Source organism: Camellia sinensis, chromosome 5 (genome assembly GCF_055761805.1).
Source record: "Camellia sinensis isolate YWXY chromosome 5, ASM5576180v1, whole genome shotgun sequence".
Lineage (NCBI taxonomy): Eukaryota > Viridiplantae > Streptophyta > Magnoliopsida > Ericales > Theaceae > Camellia > Camellia sinensis.
This window is the reverse complement of record NC_138965.1, coordinates 201,997,405-202,017,538: the sequence shown is the minus strand read 5'-3', so window position 1 is coordinate 202,017,538 and position 20,134 is coordinate 201,997,405. Positions and strand designations below refer to the sequence as shown.

Below are 20,134 nucleotides of genomic sequence, written 5' to 3'. Positions count from 1 at the left end.
CATGAGCTTGGGATTGGACTAATAGTCCAATAAAATTATTAATCCGATGTTTGGTTAAACAATTGAAGTACGGATTAATTATTTTACACTTGACTATTAGTTAAGATAGGATACATAATCCAACGGATTAGTTATCCTAGGACTATTAGTCATGGGAATGCTAATCCAGTCCGCCCAAACAAACATGGCCAAAATGTATGTATCCCAATAACATATTTTGTAAAATCTTATCTATTCATATGTATTATATGTCCATAGCAGAATTCTATTGAAAAAATCTAATAGCACACATACCAAACATAAAATGTATATGGATGAAAATGTTTCTCAGAAATGAATCCCAACAATATATTTCTTAAAATTTTAAATATTCATGTTTGTTGTGTGTTTCGTGTCCCTTCGAAATATAAGCAATAAAACTGTACTATTTCATCATTTTAAACTAGGGCAAAGCGAAAAGAAGCTCTCAAAATGATTAATATTGTCCAGGGTTAAAGAACTTTGTGAGAGCCATGTTAAAAAAAGGGACAATTACCAAAAAAAAATAAAATCCAAGATTCATACATAAGATGTCTAAAATATTATTTTTCATTTAGTTTAATGACTAAAATATAATTTTTTTAATAGACTTTATTTAACGAAAATAAACAAATAATTTAGATTGAAAACAAATCAAAAGTTTAGAGTTTAAATTGATAAAACTGAAAATTCAGGATTTAATTTATTATAAGGTTCAAACTGTAGTTTTTTTTTTTTTTTGGTTGTAATTTCTCCTAAAAAAAGCAAATCACAGACTGCGGTTTGTTTTCTCTGAGTCCAATAATTTTTTCATTTTCTCTAAACAGCGGTTTCATTAATTTTTCTTTACTTCATAATCCTTATATCAACTATGATATATAGTATAAACCAAACCAATAATTCTGACAACTTTGAGAAAATTAAGACTACAGGAGAAGAATACATAGCGAGGATTTTAAAATCTGCATAAACCAGTAACAATTTTTCTTCAAGCCACTTTTCGAAAATGATATGGCTAAATAGACTCCATTAACCCCTGGGCGGTAGCGCAGTTGGCTTGGGGGGAGAGCCTCAAAGTGCTGCTTTGCATTAAATTGGCGTGGGTTCGACTCCCCTCCGCTGCGCGAGTCTTGACTTAAATGGAACTTATGTTGAGGGGTCGGTGCAAGCTCCCAAGTTAGAGTCTCGCATCCGGAACGGACACTCGTCATGGGCGCTGCCTTAGACCTACGGGAAGATGTGAGGATTTTCCTGTAACAAAAAATTTGACTCCATTTCATCTGTTCTATAGAAAAAGATTAGTGATAAATAGATAAATAAATTATTTTGATGATAAGTCCTACTTTCTAGCCATATTGTCCTAATCTGCAGTTTAGGATAAATAATTTGATTAAGTCAACTTGTTTTCATCCTCCAACTAGATTCTTTTTTTCTTTTCTTTTTTTAATTTTTGATCCAGATGTCTCATCTGATACCTATTAAATCACTTAGCCCAACCACTACTTGACCATTAATTAATGCCATGCAACATTAATTCCAAACAAAACCTTTGTTCAATCTCTGTAATCTAAGGTTATGTCAATATCATTTTTGTTGCTTTACAAATTTTTTGAGCTCTGGGAAGTCTAATTCAATCACCTAAATATTCCCAAGTATCGTTTTCAGAATATGTGTATGTGTATATATACACCTATATTGAAATCGGTTTCGCTTAAAACCTAAGGAGAATGAGTTATTTGTAGTGAAAATTCACGTTTCACCAACCAACTTGAAAAACAAAACCTTTATAAATTTCAAACCAACTTCACATCTACTCAATTGAGGCAAAGGAGAGGACTTTATTTTCTTTTCCTTCTCAAGAATGTCGAAAGAAAATGTAAGAAGACATGTTCTTGAGAAGAACAGAAGTCCTAGAGAAAAAGAGAAGACAAACAATGGATTCTTGTCCAAACACCTAAAGAAAGTTTACCCGATTAGCCTCCACAAGAGCATTTCGACTCTATCCCTTTCTTCGCTATCTTTATCTTTGTCACAAAACTCAAATGATTCTTCTCTCACAGATTCTACTATTTCACTGGATCAGAAAATTTCGTTGGCACTGCGGTTGATTGCACCTCCGGAGAGAAGAGATGTCCCGGTATTGGCTAAAAATGTTCAACAACATAGTCCAAGCCCCACCGGTGAAGGCATGAAGAGGTGCAACTGGATCACAAAGAATAGCGGTAAGTCATAGTTCTCAATCGAAGTTCATAGAATTTGGTATTTTCTTTTGCATATGCATGAAATAATTCAAAATCTTTGAACATGTTGCATTAAAATCTGCAATCACATAAAATGCTACATTTCAAAGTCTTTGCATAGTTCACATTGAACCTGGCTAACACACCACCAGGAAATCTTCATGTTTGGTTGTGTTTTCAGTTTTGTTTTCTGGAAAACACAGAAAACATTTTTTTGACGAACTGTTTTTGAAAACAACTCTCTTTTTAAGAATCACAGGAAAGTTGTTTTCAAAAACTGTTCTTGCACGAAAATGAAAACGACATAAAAATGAGGGATACTTTTTAACTTTTCATTGTTATGTTTCCAAAAACATGAAAAATGAAAACAAAGAAAACAAAAACAGAATCAAACAAGTAGGGTCCTGGAGCATCAGCCATGCCGAATATAGAGTGGAATATGTATTCCCTGCTTTCCTACTAAGGAAAATATGGAGAAAGAAGAATGATAATTAATGATAGCCAAATAGCTTGCTTAAAAAATTAATCTTGAAACTCATGAAGATTTTTCATTTTTAATCTGTCAAATAACTTGCTTAAAAGATTAATCACGACACTCATGAAGATTCTCCTACTTCATTTTTTAATCTTGGCTTTTGTTGTGTGGTTGTTACAACTGCTCTTCTGCTTCAGCATCAGTGATGATACATGGCAGTGACGCTATACTATACTATGGCTCTGTTTGGTAGAGGTTTGGGAAAGTGATTATAACTTATAGCCTAACAGCTTATAACTTATAGCTGTGAACATAAGCAGATTTTTAACTTATAAATTAAGCTTCTCCTCCTCCACTCAAAGGATAAATTGATTTTTGACTTACAAAAAGTTATAAGCTGTATTGTTAAGCTGAACGAAACACATCAAAATAGCTTAAATTAAGCTGAAATAAGCTGGAAATAAACCCTACCAAACAAGACCTATACCAGCTATTATTTCCATTAAATTAATAAAAAATTGCTATGATTAAGCGCCACGTCATCTAATCTATACTTACTTTCTGCAATGTTTCCAGAGCATCTGCCTGCTTCGCTATTATAATATATTATCTGAAAAAAATAAAAAAAGATAAATCAGGCAGGATATACATATACATATTTCATAATTCATATCCAGAGCTAGGATTTAATTAAATAAAAAAGTAAAGATTGATTTATTGTTTTTACAGATAAAACTTATGTACAATTTCATGATGATTGCTGGGGAGTTCCGGTTTACGATGACAAGTAAGTCAATTGTTTGGCTTCCTCTTTCCTTTCTTTTCTTTTTTTCCATTTATTTTCAATTTAAGCTCATAAACCCTTTTGGAGTAAAATTTTATTAATGGGGAAATTATGAAACAGCGAATTGTTTGAGCTGCTTGCAATGTCTAGTATGTTGATGGATTACAATTGGACAGAGATTCTCAAAAGAAAGGAATTGTTCAGGTAAATTTATTTGTTTTTCTCACTACCAATGCTAGTAAAAACTTAAGATTTTTCTTTTTATTTTTTTTGCTAAATTTTTTTTAGTGAATACCATATATTGGACCCAATATTAGTACAATAATGAGCATATATGTAGAGAAACGTTTGCTGGATTTGATCCCAACACTGTTGCAAAAATGGGGGAGAAAGAGATCATGGAAATAGCATCCAACAAAGCAATAATGCTAACAGAGTGCAGAGTGAGGTGCATTGTAGACAATGCCAAATGCATAGTGCAGGCAAGTTTTGGATAATTCATGTCTTCACAAGTTTTCTACTCCGTTTGTTTTGGCATAAAGCTTTTCTCTATTTTCTTACCTTTGTTATGTTGAAAAATCAAATAACACTAAAATATTTTATGCGATCAACAGAAAACAAAATTATTTGAGTGAAAAAAAAATTTTACTTTTAAAAATGAAAAATGTTTTTTGGACTAGAGGTAACACCAATACCACCCTACCATTACCTCCACCGTTGCCAATGTTGCCGCCATCACCACCGACACTTTTACCACCACCACCCACCCACACCACCACACAACAATTGTTGTCACCGACACTCCAGCACCATCATCACTAACCGCCAACCACTACCATTACCGCCACTACCAACGCCACCACCGTCACTACCGCCACCACACAACCACTGCCATCTCCAACTCACTACCACTGCCACCAGCACCAGCACATCAGTTATACAGAAGCAACCAAACACAAAAACTTTTTCTGCAAAATACATTTTCTAGAAAATGTTTTTCCTGAAACAAACAGAGCATATGTATCAACTAACATAGATATAGTAGCTGAACTTGAACTACGAATGCAGATTGTGAGGGAATTTGGATCTTTCAGTAGCTATATGTGGGCTTATGTAGATTACAAACCAGCGATCAACAGATACAGATACCCAAGAAATGTTCCTTTGAGATCTCCAAAAGCAGAGGCCATTAGCAGGGACTTATTGAAGCGCGGTTTCCGGTTCGTGGGACCGGTGATTGTGTACTCATTCATGCAAGCTGCAGGAATGACAATTGATCATCTTGTTGATTGTTTTAGGTTTAGTGAGTGTGTGAGCATTGCAGAAAGACCATGGAGGCATGTCTGACATGAAATCTACAAAATTTTCTTGAAATAGAAGTAATGGCTTTTTATTTGCACAGTTATTTGTTTGTAAGTTATTATGCTATTGTACTCACTTCTTTTTTTTTAATATATTTTTGAATTTGTGCTATTGTATATTATAAGCATTGGATTGTTTATTTTTAAACAAAAAAAATTGGATTGTTCAGTTACTCAGCAAATTCTGCTCTTAATAGCTGTCTAGACATTGTAGTTAATCACATCACGCAACGGAATAGGGTACGATGTCTAGATATTGTTCTAGAAGATGAAAATATCTTCAATCCATGAGAAAGAAAATTAATCCACAAGGACAAAAACATAAACACTCTGAAATATTAGTAAGAATGAATTGCCTCTTATGGATGTTTACATCTCTATTTGTAGATTAATCATAATTCTTGCATAACATAAATAACTAAGAAAAGGGAAAATCACTAAAATGACAAATTTAAGTCCAAACTTGAATACTCCTTGATTTATAAGACATGCCAAAATAAGTGGTGCTGAAAGCGCAAACTTCAAAACAAAGTTATAGATAGAATAAAACTTTCCTAAAATAGGAAAAAGCTATTTTGAAAGCCTAATTGATGGAATTTAGCCAATTCAACATGCATCGTTGCCAAAGGCAATGCATTGTGTTCAACCTGTTATGGCTGATCAAACTAGTACTAAATTTGAAGTAATTCTGAGATCGTCCCAAATTGTCCTATCTCATTAGTATGATCCCCTCATTAGCATGGCTTCTCTTTCCTGACCTATTCTTGGACTTGTACCGCACCACTTATTTTAGAAACTCTTTGGCTACTTGTCCTATATCATCATTGTAGTAGACTGACAATGATGACGACCGTAATTTCTGGGTTATGGTGATAATGAAGTAGTGTTCTTATGATCTACAGATAAATGATTCTGGTACATAGTCAAGTATATGTTTCCTTATCATGGACGATCTCAGAAAACCCTTTCTTTTTTTTCTTCTCTCTGATTATTGTGTAGGTTGTAACGAGTCAGTTAGTGATTCTCTCTCTCTCTCTCCTCCCATACTTGCTTGGCAGGGATTCCAATAGATTAGAAAAATGTAGCTTCTTATTCTTTCTAATGTGTCTGAATCTTTCCATTAAACTAGGCAGTGTCTACTCAATTCTGAAAGTGATTATCTTATTCTATAGAGTTATGACGGCTCATTTTCCTAATTAGGGCTTTTTTTTTTAAACTTAATTACATATACATAATAACTGGTGTATTTTAAACATTATTCCCAAACTAAGGGAAAGCATGATTAGGAAAAACATTTTAAGAAGCGCAAAAACATTTTAAGAAGCTGTTTTGCAAGAATTGATAAACATCCTTTTTTTTTTTTAAGGGTAAATTACAAATACACCCCTCCGGTTTGATTAAAATACGAATCGCCCCTGTAATTTTAAAAATTATATTTCACCCCTTGAGGTTTCTAATTTCATAACAAATCACCCATTTTATTAATAATCATCAAGTCAATTAACAGTTTATAATGATAGTAAAAATATGTTTCAATTAATAATTTAGGTAATTTTATTATTGTATAGGAGAGCAATTATGAATTTTATTTTTTAGTTAATTCTGTTAAATAAAAAATTCTAATAAGGGGGTATTTATAATTTTTTAAACCACAGGGGGCATGTATTTTAAACAAACCTCGGGAGTGTATTTGTAATTTTTCCTTTTTTTTATCATCAGACAAGTCAAAAATCAGAAGATCAAAGAATGCATCAAAAAATGCTATTGGATTTAAAGAATATTCCCAATACTCACCTCCTAGGACAACAATATATGAGCTCATCCACTGGATTTCAAGTTCCTATCTTCCACAGCAAGATATTCTGCACTACGCTGTCTGTTGCAGCCTTCAAGAAAACTACGCCATATCAGAGCATTCGGCAAGAAAGGCATGCCAACAATTAATTGCTCTGCTTCCTTGAGATGTCCATATCTACTCAACAAGTCCACCATAAGAACATAGTGATCCATGTCTGGTTCAATCCCATAATTTGTTTTCATTTTCCCAAAAAGTTCCTTTCCTTCATCCACCAACCCACCATGTCTGCACGCTGAAAGCATGGCAACGAAAGCAACTCTATCTGGCTTAAACCCAACTGCCTCCATTTGTCTGAACCTTTGTAATGCCTCATCTGCACGACCATGAAGTCCAAGTGCAGAAATTAGAGCAGTCCATGAGATAAGATTCTTATCTGTCATTTCGTTGAATGTTTTCAACGAACTCTCGAGGTTCCCACATTTACCATACATGTCTATCATTACATTGTAAACAAACATGTCGCAAAGTTTGAAATCAAAATCAGTCTTCATGATAAGGCCATGAAGTGAACTACCCAAAGCAAGGTTGCAAAGTTTAGTGCAAGCACTTAGGAGGCTAACATACGTGTAATTGTCAGGGTGGATGCAAGCCAGTTGCATGTGTCCGAATAGTTCGAAAACCTCCTTGTAATCACCATTGCGGGAACAAGCTGCAATCAAGATGTTCCAAGAAACAAGGTCAGGTTCCTCAAGAAGAGAAAATATCTCTTGTGCTTTATGATACTGGCGTATCCTATTATAAACTCCGGCAATAACATTCGAAGGGACAACCGGAAGTGGTGTGTTAGTAGCAGGAACTAAGATTAGGGCATCAGATATCAAACCATTTTTGGTGTATGAGGTAATGAGAGAGCACAAGACACACTCATTCTGGTGAAAACCCATTTTTATTATCAACGAATGAAGCTGCTGCAACTCCAGGGTGAAGGACGATTGAAGTACAGTTGAAAACGAATACTCATTTGGCCTATAATCCATTCGAATCATTTCACGAAGCATTGAAAAAGAGGATAAGCAGTGCTTCTTTGAGTAACCAAAAATTAAAGCATTCCAAGAAACGACATTCTTCTCATCTATATCATCAAAACAACGACGTGTGTCTTTCAACTCATCATGTTTTGCATAAAAATCAACCAATGCACTACCAACAAATACATCAGATCCAAACATGTATTTGATTATTTTAGCATGGATGAATTTTCCATACATCAAAATCTGCGAGCTCGTACAAGAATTAATAACACTAACAAATGTTGTCTGGTTAGGCCAGACTCCATCCACATACATTTTCAAGAAGAGCTCTAATGCTTTGCCCGGATGATCACTTTTTGCCAATGCTCCAATGATTGTATTCCATGACACAATATCCCGGACAGGAACCTCCCTAAACAATTTCTCTGCTGTGTATGAATCAGAGAACTTCACATACATATTGATCATAGCATTTGCAACCAAAACTTTGCAACCTAACCCATTTTTAATCAATAAACCATGAACTTGTTCTCCTAATTCCAAGTCTTCGTCTGACACAAATCCAGATAAAACACCCACAAATGAATATTCAGACAAACGCCACTCTATCTTCATGAGCTCACGGAGCATGATAATTGACTCTTCAACAAAGCCATTACGGCCAAACAATGATATCATCGAATTCCACGTAACCAAATTCTTTTGAGGCATGTCTTCAAAAGCTTTAAGGGTTTCATCTAAGCATCCATGCCTCCCAAACAAACCCAACAATGCAGTTCCTGCAAAAGCATCCGTGTAAAGCAATCCACTCTTTATAATCAATCCCTGCAAATAAAATCCTCTAAAAAGATCCAAAGACGGGCACGACAAAAGTCCTCCGAATGTGAACTGGGTAGGATCAAAACCTCGACTTCTCATCTCAGAAAACAACTTCCAAGCTTCCTCTGCATTCTTACAACGACCATAAGCACCAATCATCGTATTGTATGATACTATGTTTCTTTGAGGCATTTCGTCGAACACCTTACGAGCAAGCAATAACTCACCCACCGACACATAGTACGAAATGGTGGTGTTGTTAAGAAAGATGGGTTGTGGAAAATTCGAACCCATTGTAATGGCGAGTGCGTGGAGAGACTTGGTTGCATTGATTGATAGGATTCTTGAGCGTTCTTGAAGCAACTGAAGAAGCCATTGGTGGTTGAGTTTTTTTTCTCCATTTAAGGGCTGATTAGGGACTGCGTGATGAGAATGATAGTGGTGATTAGAGACCGAGAAGAGAAGTAGTTTGGAAGAAGAGAGGTTTTTGGTGAAATTGAAGAGCAGCACAGACCTTGAAGCTGGCTTTCTCATGCAGTCCCATAAAATCTTTACGATTTTAACAGTTTTTCTTTTTTTCACTCTCTAAACTTTTTTTTTTTTTTTCTCCTGCCAATTTGTTTTTGGAAATTGGAACATTGGAAGGGAAATAGGGGATATTAGCATCAGGTTCACATTTTATTTATTTATTTGTTATCTACAATATTAAATAAATTTATGTTTATTTTTGACAAAAATAAAAAAATAAAAAACAAAAAAAACACAAGTTTAGTACTTGAGAGGGTAATTTTTGGGAAAAATTGGGCCGAGCTGCAAGTTGAGCTTTGAGGCCCAAAACGCGAAGGACTAAGTAAGAAGGCCGTAAAGGATACTCCGGCCCAGAGAGCAATGTTGCTCCGGCTGGGAGAAGTAAATGTTACTTCGGCTCATGGATGTAAAGCTACTCCGGCCTTGGGAAGACAAAGTTACTTCGGCCCAAGAATTAGTAAAACTACTCCGGTCTGGAGGCAACTCACAGTTAGGCCGATCTCAGAGTTAGTCCGGTCGTGACTTACAATGGTTAGGTCGGTCAGAACTTGTTACTTGGAAGTTTGATCTAAGCGCATCAAGGTTGAACAGGGCAGCCGAAGTAAAGAGTTGGAGGAGAGGACCGAGCTAAGGATAGTTCGGCCTTCTGTGGCTCGGTATAGCCAAGGTTTATTTCGGTCAAAAGGAAGTTCGGCCATAAAGAAAACCATCCCACTTGGTTTAAGCAGTGGGGGAGGGTGTAAAAGGATAAGCATTATCCTTAGGAGTTTGAATCCTAGGAGGACTCTGCATGGAGAAATACAAGTCCTACTAGGATTGTGCCATATGAAACTTATAAAAGCTCACAAGCATCACCTTGGAGGAGGTAATTGAACACAATCTTTCTGAGAACTTAGAGCTTTGTCTATTTGTCAAGTTTTCTGACTTAGGCATCGGAGAGGTTTCCGGCACACACCCGCCGGCTAGCTCACGTTTGTGTTTTCAGGTGACAAAGCGACGTCGTACGGAGAAGCGTGGACTTGGTCAACAGGATTATACGAGGAGAATTATTTCCTCCCCGTACAATTGGCGCCGTCTGTGGGAACAACAGACAAGAACAAAAACCTCTTGACTAAGCTTCTCCTTTTCTCATTCAATGGCACACATTGAAGACTTGCCGCAGTCCGCCGTCGACGGACTAACTCCAGAAGGGGGCGCAAGGCGTGAGGGATTACCTGCTGTCCCTCCCATGGCGGACTTGGAGCCCCAACAACATAATTCCAGGAGGAGTGGCAGGGGAAGGCGGAATGGCAGCCCTCGTCACTCTCAAAGTCCCGACAGGCAAAGGAGGAGGATTGATCCTCAAGCCCTGGAAGATCGCGTAAAGGAACAGGATGAACTAATTCGAAGGATGACGGCGGACATGGAGACTTTAAAACGCCAGATAAAGACCAAAGATGTGGCGACAGGAGAGGGGCGCAAGCATAAAACGCCCCCTCGCCACTCAGAGAATCGTAGTAGGAATACTACGCCCTCCCAAGGAGAGAGCAGAAGCCTCAGGACAGGCGACACTCACTCCTTATCTTCAAGAACTCGTCACTCCAGGTCTGAGAGGACGAGATCCGAAAGACCATATACTGAAGGAAGTACGTATTGGCCTTCACATTCACACCAAACCAGATCCAGACAAACCGAGCTACCCAGGTCATCCGACTTACGAACCGTGCTAGAAGAAAAAGCACGATACAAGGAGGATGCCAGGGCAAGGGATCCACACCGAATTTCGGCCCTACAACGGTTGGCTCCTCGAACGCATGGAAGCGTCGAGGTTGGAATGCCAATACCGCAACCGGCCTACGAACCAGCGGACAAAGCATTGGCAAGGCTACAGACTTCGCCGTTTGTCCCAGCGATCGAAAACGCTCCCCTACCATCAGGCTTCCTTCAGCCGAAGTTCAATACATATGAAGGGAAGACGGACCCGTATTCACACTTGAGCCACTTTCGCCAAGTCATGGCCGTGTACAGGCGAAACGAGGCCTTAATGTGCATACTTTTCCCATCAAGTCTGGGCGACCTGGGCTTGACTTGGTTCGAAAAGCTCCCAGAAGGTAGCATAGCCTCCTGGGCCCAATTGGCAGAAGCATTCGTAACAAGGTTTCGGACAAATACTAAAACACCGGTGGAGATAGACCAGCTACTCTCCATCGACATGGGTGAGAAAGAAACTCTCAGATCTTACAACAGTCGCTACTGGGAGACATTCAACCAGATTGGAGACTGCCCCACCAATCTAGCCATTGCGCAATATAAAAGAGGCCTACCAGTAGGGAACCGACTAAGGGATTCAATTACCATGACGCCACCCCTCACCATGGAAGCCCTGATGGAGAGAGTGCATCAGCACATCAGGGTAGAAGAAGATGGCGCACGTTCCAAAGCCAAAACAAGTGCGGCCACGGTACCAGAAAAGAAAACCTCAGCAAAGGTTAATACGGTGGACCGAAGTAACAAAAATGGACGTGGCAGACGAGATAACGGAGAAGACCCAGACAAAAGATGGCTAAGAATTCGCACTGCCATAACCACGGTGTTCAAAAAACCAATATATCGGATTCTGAGCGAAATCAAGGATGAGCCTTTTGTCAAGTGGCCAGCCAAGCTTGGAGAAGCTCAGAAGAATTACGACGACAGATCACGGTGCACCTTCCACAAAGAAAAGGGGCACCGAACTGAGAATTGCACGCCCCTAAGACAGCATTTAGAAGAATTGGTGGCAGCAGGCCACTTGGACGAATACATTGAAGGAGGAGCGCAACCGGCCCCCCAAGATCATGACCAACCCAACAGAATGCCAAACGACGCACCACCACAAGGCATTATCAATGTAATTCATGGAGTTTTTGAACCTGAGCGCGTATGCGAGCTTAGAGGTTCAATCAAGAAGGCTGAACACTTTAGGGAAGTATTAAGTTCCCAACCCGCCATCAAGAAGGGGAGGACAGAGGCAACAAACGTCATGTCCTTTTCGGATAAGGACTTGGAACGAATTTACTGCCCCCATAATGATGCCCTGGTTGTCACTCTCCGAGTCAAGGATTTTGACGTCAAGCGGATTCTGATTGACCAGGGTAGTTCATGTGAGATCATGTATTACGACACATTCAAACAACTAAAGTTGCAAGACAAAGACTTGGCACCTGCAGTTTCTCCCCTGATTGGATTCAACTCCATGCCAGAGTGGCCTGTCGGCAAAATAATCCTTCCAGTCAGAGCTGGAAGTGTATCAAAACAGGTGGAGTTCTGGGTATTGAAGGTCCCCTCCACCTACAACATCATCCTGGGCAGAACATGGCTGCATGCCATGCGTTCGGTGGCGTCGTCTTACCATCAGGTAATGCGGTTCCCCAGTGACGCCGGTATAATTGAAGAAGTCTATGGCGATCAGATCATGTCAAAACAGTGCTTCGCCACAGCAAATGGAAGCCGAGCTGCCAAAGGATACGTTCATTCGGTGGAAGAACCAGAGAGTAATGAACTATTCGCCGACGTCGGCAAAGAAGCTAATCAGAAAGCGGTGGAAGACTTGGTGGAGGTAAAAATAGATGAGAAGAACCCGGATAAGTTCTTCTTGCTTGGCTCATCTTTGTCCAGCTGAGAGATTAGAGGTCATGGAATTCTTGACTTCTAATATCGAAGTGTTTGCCTGGACACCTTACGACATGCCAGGCATTGATCCAAACTTCATCAGTCACCAACTCAATGTCCACCCATCCGCCAGACCAGTCATTCAACGCACGCGCAGATCGGCACTCCACCACGCCGAAATAGTGGCAGAAGAAGTATATTGCACTGAATTAGGCCCTTCATGGATGGACCCCATCATCCTGTTCCTAAAAGACGGCATCCTACCAGCAGAGAAAAAAGAAGCCAACAAAATAAGGGCAAAGTCGCAGCGATTTTGGCTATCTCCATCTTTGGCATTATACAAGAAGTCATTCTCTGGGCCTTACCTCAAGTGCGTTCATCCCAGCAAAGTAGAAGCCTTCCTATTCGAAATACATGAAGGGGTATGTGGAAGTCATCAAGGGGGAAGGTCGCTCGCCTACAGGGCTATTTCGCAAGGATATTGGTGGCCGTATATGCAAGTAGACTCAGAAAAATATGTGAAGAAGTGTGAAAAATGCCAGAAATTCGCGCACCAAATACATCAACCAGCAAGAGAACTCCTACCTTTAACTAGCCCATGGCCTTTCGCAATGTGGGGCTTAGACATAGTAGGACCACTTCCAACAGCACCCGGAGGCAGAAAATTCTTTCTCGCAGCAACAGACTACTTCACAAAATGGGTGGAAGCAGAAGCATTGGCATCAATCAAAGAAAAAGATGTGAAGAAGTTCGTTTGGCAAAATATTATCACTCGGTTTGGCATACCAAAAGCACTGATCTCAGACAATGGAACTCAGTTCGACGGCAGAATCTTCAGAAGCTTTTGTGAAGAATACAAGATAGAGTTCTACAATTCCACACCGGCGTATCCTCAAGCAAATGGGCAGGCTGAAGCATCAAATAAAGTCGTCTTGGATGGACTAAAGAAAAGGCTAGAAAAAGCAAAAGGCAAGTGGGCGGATGAACTTCCTCATGTTTTATGGGCCTACCGCACCACACCTCGGCGATCAACAAGAGAAACACCATTCTCCTTAGCATATGGAATGGAAGCGGTGATCCCACTAGAAGTTGGCCTCCCCACAATTCGAAGCGAAAATTTTGATCCAGACTTAAATGGAGAAGCCATAGCCTTAGAACTCAACCTTGCAGAAGAAAGAAGAGAAAGAGCGTTGGTCCACATCGCCGCATACCAACGAGAGTTAATCAAAAAATACAGCAAAAAGGTTCATCCAAGACAATTCAAAATTGGCGATTGGGTATTACGCAAAGTAATGGGAAACACCTTGGTCCCAGGAGACGGCAAGTTAGGCCCAAATTGGGAAGGTCCTTATAAGGTGGTTGGGTTAGCCGGCAAAGGGGCATACCACCTAGAAGACAAGGATGGCAAGGCAATCCCTAGGCCATGGAATACGGCCAATCTCAAGTTATTTTACTTTTAGCTTTTCTTTTTCAAACATGTGTAATTTTTTCTTCCTTCAATAAAATGAGCAATTCTTTTTAGCACAAATTATTCTTTGTAAAAGTTAGCTTTAGAGACTAAGTTTTTTGCGAGCATTCTATTCCAAGTTAGCTGGAAAAACTAACTCAGAGGTTGGCTGGATTAAACCAACATCCTTCCTAAGCCCAGGATAAGGATCCAGGCTGCAGGACATTTGGTCGGAATAACCAAATACTATAAGTTAGCTGGAAAAACTAACTTCAAATAGTTGGCTGGAATAAACCAACACCCGTAACTCTTCAGCCGAAGTAAGTGTTAGGCTGAAGAGAGGTTGGCTGGATTAAACCAACATCCTTCCTAAGCCCAGGATAAGGATCCAGGCTGCAGGACATTTGGTTGGAATAACCAAATACTATAAGTTAGCTGGAAAAACTAACTTCAAATAGTTGGCTGGAATAAACCAACACCCGTAACTCTTCAGCCGAAGTAAGTGTTAGGCTGAAGAGTGGTTGGCTGGAACAAACCAACTCTTGTTACTCTTCAGCCGAAGTAAGTGCAAGGCTGAAGAGTGGTTGGCTGGAATAAACCAACACCTGTAATTCTTCAGCCGAAGTAAGTGCAAGGCTGAAGAGTGGTTGGCTGGAATAAACCAACACCTGTTGCTCTTCAGCCGAAGTAAGTGTATGGCTGAAGAGTGGTTGGTTGAAATGAACCAACACTGTACTCCTCAGCCGAAGTAATTATATCGGCTAAGGAGTGGTTGGCTGGTAAGTATAGTTTAACCAACCAAAAACCGAAATAATACTTGGAGTAATAGAAGACATTACAAACCCAAGCATACACACAATAACCGGAATAAGAGAAGTGAAATTTTTATTCAAACAGAAGTCATTACAAGGGGGCTTAGTTCGGTTACAAAGAAGAAAAAGTAAAAAACTAAGAGAAAAGTTCATCAATTTCAGCATCGAAAACCGCATCGGCATCTACTGGAAGACCGGTCTCTGGCGGCAGCACTCCTTCAGTCACAACGGTGGCATCGACCGGAGCCACAGTTTCATTCGGCTGTTCAATAGCCAGATCTTCCACTCTGGACTCCGGCCGATCTGTCTGATCCACGTTTTCAACTGGAGTACCCCCAGAAGCAGAATCTTCGTCAGTATCTGAATCTTCAAGGAATTGCTGCTGCATGGCATCCGCGTACCCCACAAGGGACTTCGGTATAAAGTACTCTGGAGGGTTGAAGACCTCGGTCTGTTGATCATGACCGAGCTTCTCCACAGCCGCCCTCCAGCCGCACTTGAAGAAAAGCTCCTTGGCGGCATCGCATTGCTTGACGTAGGCCTCCTCGGCCTCCTTGAAACCTCGCTTGTACCCCCCCTTGTCGACCGCCTCCATATTCTTTTTCAGATCGCTCATTTCGGCGTCCTTTCTCTTCTCTAGCTTCAACAACTCCCGCAAATACTTGTCCTTCATAACAATGGCAGCTTTCTGCTTCTCCGCTTCCGCCGAATTAACTAGATCGGCAAGACGGCCGTTTTCTGCTTCTAGCTCGGCCATTCTCTTTTCGGCTTGTAGTAGTTCGGCCGACTTGGCTTCGGCTTCCGCCATTGCCTGCCTTGTGCTTTTGCGGAGCTCTTGGACTTTCCTATAAGTGACATTGTTCTTTTGCAAGGCCTGGCAAAGCAAAGATACCTTTAGAACCGAAGTAAGAGTTAGAAAAATTTAGACAGGAAAAAGCAGACAGCTACTTACCAAGACCATGGACTTGGAAACAGACCGAATTGATTTCATTTCGGTATTCAGTTGCTTCAAGTGGTGCTCCATGTCCTTAGGGAGGCACACACTTTTGGCCAGGTTAAAGGCCAGTTGGTGGTCTTTTTCACCCACGACCGAATCAGTGACTTTGATGTTTCGGTCATTGAAGATCAAAGGCGGAGCCCACTTCGGAGATCGGGCTCGGTCAGTTTGTTCAGGTTGGGAGGCAGGTTGAGGACTTTGGGGGACGGTTTCGACTTCGTCAACAAGTTGTTGTTCGGCTGACGTAGATCGGGCGCGTTTTGAAGGGCGAGACGAAGAGGGCCGTTGTGAAGGAAGGGCCACGACGGCAGGCTGCACCTCAGTAGTTGGTGTTACTTCGGCTCTAGTTGTTGAAGTTAGAAGGGCCCTGACTCTGCTCTTCTTTGCCATTTCTTCCTCAGCGGTTAATGGAACAAGTCTTATCTCGGGCAAAGTGGGGTCCGGCTCCGGTGCTTCCTCGAGAAGAAAATCGGTTACTTTTGCCTTCCGTCGACCGCTGTAACGGTAGGTCGGTTCGAAATTTAGAAGCTTGGCCCAATCTCTTTCTTTAACCCGAAATGCGGCTCGCAAAACGCCGAGGTTAGGATAGCTATACAAGGAGTGGAGATGGGCGAAATCTGCAAAAAAAAGACAAGTGTTAGTTCGGCTAGCAGATTAAACAACCGAGATAACATACAAAGCGGAAGACCGAAGTAAAATTACCAGGCTCTCCCATTTTCCAATTTATAGGTCGGCCAGGAATTTGAGCTTGAAAATCCTCAAAGTTCCCAGAGACCCAAAAGAAATCGTCATCATTGAGATCTTTGTCCGGAGTATGCTTAATTATCTTCTCTCGGCGGCGGCGAATTCTAAGGTAATATACCCACCCAGCATTCTTTGAACCGATGGAATACTGATGGAATATTTCGGCCAGACCAAGATTCAGTCCGGTTTGGTGGTTTAATGCGGCTATCCCCATTATAATACGATATGTGTTGGTGGATAGTTGGGTGGGACATAGCCTAGTCTGCCTAAGGAATTCGCAGATTAGCGGTTGGACAGGAAACCGTAGTCCGGTTTCAATTATTGATTGAAGGGTGAAAGGGACGAAGCCTTCATTGTCCCAGGGAGTAGCATCTTTCTTGGCCAACTCCAGTTGAACATCATCAGGAATCTGGTAGTCCTGCCTGAATTCGGCCATGCCACCAGGGGTTTCGACTAAATATCTATACTTACCCATTTGTTGTATAAATTACGGATAAGTTATTTCGGTACAATAATTTGGCTCAGTAGCTCGGTTGAGCACACGCAGGAGGGCCTGGGCAACCTAAGTCTGCAAAGTAGAAAGCAAGGGGGTTAAGCACAGATCGTTGGACCGCGCTACAAATTATAAGCAAGATATACAAATCCTACTTCGGCTTAGTTGGCTGGTTCTACCTTGGCTCATCAGGAGGTTTCTTAGCTCGGTTTTGAGCAGTTTAGACCGGTTTAACGTCTAGGGGCAGCTTTCCTGAGTTCGGTCTAAGAAACTAAGAAAGCTGGTTTAGTCCCAAGGCCTAAAACGGTTACAGTATAATTACTTCGGTTGAGCTCTTAGGGGCGGCTTTCTGAGTTCGGTTTGAGAACTAAGAAAGCCGGCTTGGCCCCAAAATCTTAGCTCGGTTATAGACCGAAGTACCGAGTTCGGTATGAGCAAGCTTGTTCGGTGATCTTATCTTGGCTAGAGTGGGTCAGAAGAAACTGCTGATATTCCTACAAGTTCTAGTTCGGTTATGTTCAGAATCTATCCACATACATAACACAAACAGTTTTCTAGTCCGGTTGCTAGGTGATTTTGGATCTAAGATTCCTACAAAATAGTTCATACACATACAAGTTCTACTGGTTTCTTCATAGAAAGTACAAAAGCAGAGCAGATAAATGGAGAAAATGTTTGCAAAAAGCATACGAAAACTAGATATACAGTTGCACAAAACGAATGTAAAAGCAAAAACATGGAGGGAAAATGGATTTGCTTACCAGAATTAAATAAGGAAGGACTGACGATGAAGACTGTCGCAGTAAAGAAAGAGCACGAGCAGCAAGAACACAGAGAGAGAAGAGGGAGAAATGGCAAAAGTGAAGGGACCCTAGCCTCAGGGATTGATTTTGTTAAGAAAGCCCAAAATTTGGGCGGGACTGTTCAAATTTCACGAAGTACGAAAGACGGCGTGACAGCCGTCCTTAGCCAACCAAAACATGCCACGTGTCATAAGAATGGGAAGCGTTACAGACATTATGATTGAAGAGACGTTTTTGACCGGACAAAACATGGCCAGGAGTAAAATTAGCTCGGCTTAAAACTCGAGAGTTTTTAGCTCGGCTGGAGAGGCTAAAGTATTTTTTAGCTCGGCTGGAAAAGCTTAAAACGACACTAGCTCGGCCAGTGGACTGGTAATCCCAATCATGCTATGCAGATGGAATTAAGGGGCAATTGAGAGGGTAATTTTTGGGAAAAATTGGGCCGAGCTGCAAGTTGGGCTTTGAGGCCCAAAACGCGAAGGACTAAGTAAGAAGGCCGTAAAGGATACTCCGGCCCAGAGAGCAATGTTGCTCCGGCTGGGAGAAGTAAATGTTACTTCGGCTCATGGATGTAAAGCTACTCCGGCCTTGGGAAGACAAAGTTACTTCGGCCCAAGAATTAGTAAAACTACTCCGGTCTGGAGGCAACTCACAGTTAGGCCGATCTCAGAGTTAGTCCGGTCGTGACTTACAATGGTTAGGTCGGTCAGAACTTGTTACTTGGAAGTTTGATCTAAGCGCATCAAGGTTGAACAGGGCAGCCGAAGTAAAGAGTTGGAGGAGAGGACCGAGCTAAGGATAGTTCGGCCTTCTGTGGCTCGGTATAGCCAAGGTTTATTTCGGTCAAAAGGAAGTTCGGCCATAAAGAAAACCATCCCACTTGGTTTAAGCAGTGGGGGAGGGTGTAAAAGGATAAGCATTATCCTTAGGAGTTTGAATCCTAGGAGGACTCTGCATGGAGAAATACAAGTCCTACTAGGATTGTGCCATATGAAACTTATAAAAGCTCACAAGCATCACCTTGGAGGAGGTAATTGAACACAATCTTTCTGAGAACTTAGAGCTTTGTCTATTTGTCAAGTTTTCTGACTTAGGCATCGGAGAGGTTTCCGGCACACACCCGCCGGCTAGCTCACGTTTGTGTTTTCAGGTGACAAAGCGACGTCGTACGGAGAAGCGTGGACTTGGTCAACAGGATTATACGAGGAGAATTATTTCCTCCCCGTACAGTACTTATTTAAAAAAAAAATGATTTTGAAAACAAGTGAAAATGATGACCGACGAAAGGCGTTGATGTAAAGATAATTAGTGGCAGTGGCAAGTTATGGTCTAATATGGTTGGTAGTCTCATGGAGTTGTTGCCAATCATAGCTAATGATTGATCATGGCTAGGGATGATGGTCGAAAGTGATTTATAACAAGAGGTAGTGTTTAGAGGTGATTGTTGATGGCCAGAAGTGATTACGGAACATCACTGATGATGGAAGTCAGAGGTGGATATGGTGGGTGGTAGTAATGAGCGTTGGGAGGGGGTGTGTTTGAGAAAATAATTTCTTACCAAGTGAAATCAAATTTTTTATAATTACAAAATTTTAATAAATTTTATAAAGTGTTTATAAATTTTCGAAAACAAAAATAGAAACCAAATCATTTTTAAAATTTTAATTTTTCAGTAAATATAAACTCTACTAAATAGGCTCTAAATATTTACATAAAAAAACAAATTCATATTTTAAACTTGAAATCAAGTAATAAAGTAATAAAACTCATAATGACACCAAAATTTACAAATCAATATGCATCCACTTTTCAAAATCAGATTTTGAATTTTCAATATTTTTTTGTTTTTTATGAATTTTTAAATTTTTTTTTGTCAATTTTTATTTTTTAGGGCAAATTACATATACCTCTCTCGAGATTTAACTAAATTACAGATATTCCCTGAGATTTCGGAAATTACAGATATTCCCTGAGGTTTATATTTTCATTACAAATTGCCCCCTTAGGTTTATATTTTTATAACAATTTGTCCTCTAATTTGTTATACAAATAGTACCTTTAGGGGGTATCTATAATTTCTCAAACCTCAGGAGAATATCTGTAATTTTGCTAAACCTCAAGGAGTATGTGTAATTTGCCCTATTTTTTAAATGCTTT

At 40.4% G+C, this 20,134-nt stretch overlaps 3 protein-coding genes across 5 annotated transcripts; 1 reads left to right on the top strand and 2 right to left on the bottom strand.

Moving 5' to 3' along the window:
• Nucleotides 1-800: 800 nt before the first annotated feature.
• LOC114319727 (Pentatricopeptide repeat (PPR) superfamily protein) lies at nt 801-9,300 on the bottom strand. Of its 3 annotated transcripts, none has more exons than XM_082871166.1 (4): nt 6,673-9,300; nt 3,292-3,343; nt 1,988-2,220; nt 801-1,269 (listed from the first exon to the last, which is right to left on the bottom strand). In XM_082871166.1, the coding sequence occupies exon 1, from the start codon at nt 9,058-9,060 to the stop codon at nt 6,697-6,699; it is 2,364 nt and encodes a 787-aa protein (XP_082727292.1). In that variant the 5' UTR covers nt 9,061-9,300; the 3' UTR covers nt 801-1,269; nt 1,988-2,220; nt 3,292-3,343; nt 6,673-6,696. The 3 variants fall into 3 exon arrangements, with proteins under 3 accessions (XP_082727292.1, XP_028122591.2, XP_082727291.1); XM_028266790.2 differs by lacking the exon at nt 801-1,269 and adding an exon at nt 4,227-4,775 and having other exon boundaries at nt 1,787-2,220; nt 6,673-9,269; XM_082871165.1 differs by lacking the exon at nt 801-1,269 and having other exon boundaries at nt 1,787-2,220.
• On the top strand, nt 1,880-4,995 carry LOC114319738 (DNA glycosylase superfamily protein). The gene is made up of 5 exons (XM_028266795.2): nt 1,880-2,240; nt 3,463-3,520; nt 3,638-3,721; nt 3,858-3,999; nt 4,586-4,995. The coding sequence occupies exons 1-5, from the start codon at nt 1,880-1,882 to the stop codon at nt 4,862-4,864; spliced, it is 924 nt and encodes a 307-aa protein (XP_028122596.1). The 3' UTR covers nt 4,865-4,995.
• A 6,498-nt stretch (nt 9,301-15,798) lies between the features above and the next one.
• On the bottom strand, nt 15,799-16,895 carry LOC145792026 (uncharacterized). The gene is made up of 2 exons (XM_082872501.1): nt 16,640-16,895; nt 15,799-16,554 (listed from the first exon to the last, which is right to left on the bottom strand). The coding sequence occupies exons 1-2, from the start codon at nt 16,893-16,895 to the stop codon at nt 15,863-15,865; spliced, it is 948 nt and encodes a 315-aa protein (XP_082728627.1). The 3' UTR covers nt 15,799-15,862.
• Between the last annotated feature and the right edge of the window lie 3,239 nt (nt 16,896-20,134).

Coding starts and splice junctions, on each gene's coding strand:
- LOC114319738 (XM_028266795.2), top strand. CDS start 1,880: ATGTCGAAAGAAAATGTAAGAAGACATGTTCTTGAGAAGAACAGAAGT. Junction 3,722..3,857: donor AAAAGAAAGGAATTGTTCAG/GTAAATTTATTT, acceptor GCATATATGTAG/AGAAACGTTTGCTGGATTTG. Junction 4,000..4,585: donor ATGCCAAATGCATAGTGCAG/GCAAGTTTTGGA, acceptor CTACGAATGCAG/ATTGTGAGGGAATTTGGATC.
- LOC114319727 (XM_082871166.1), bottom strand. CDS start 9,060: ATGAGAAAGCCAGCTTCAAGGTCTGTGCTGCTCTTCAATTTCACCAAA.
- LOC145792026 (XM_082872501.1), bottom strand. CDS start 16,895: ATGGGGATAGCCGCATTAAACCACCAAACCGGACTGAATCTTGGTCTG. Junction 16,555..16,639: donor TTGGAAAATGGGAGAGCCTG/GTAATTTTACTT, acceptor TTTTTTTTGCAG/ATTTCGCCCATCTCCACTCC.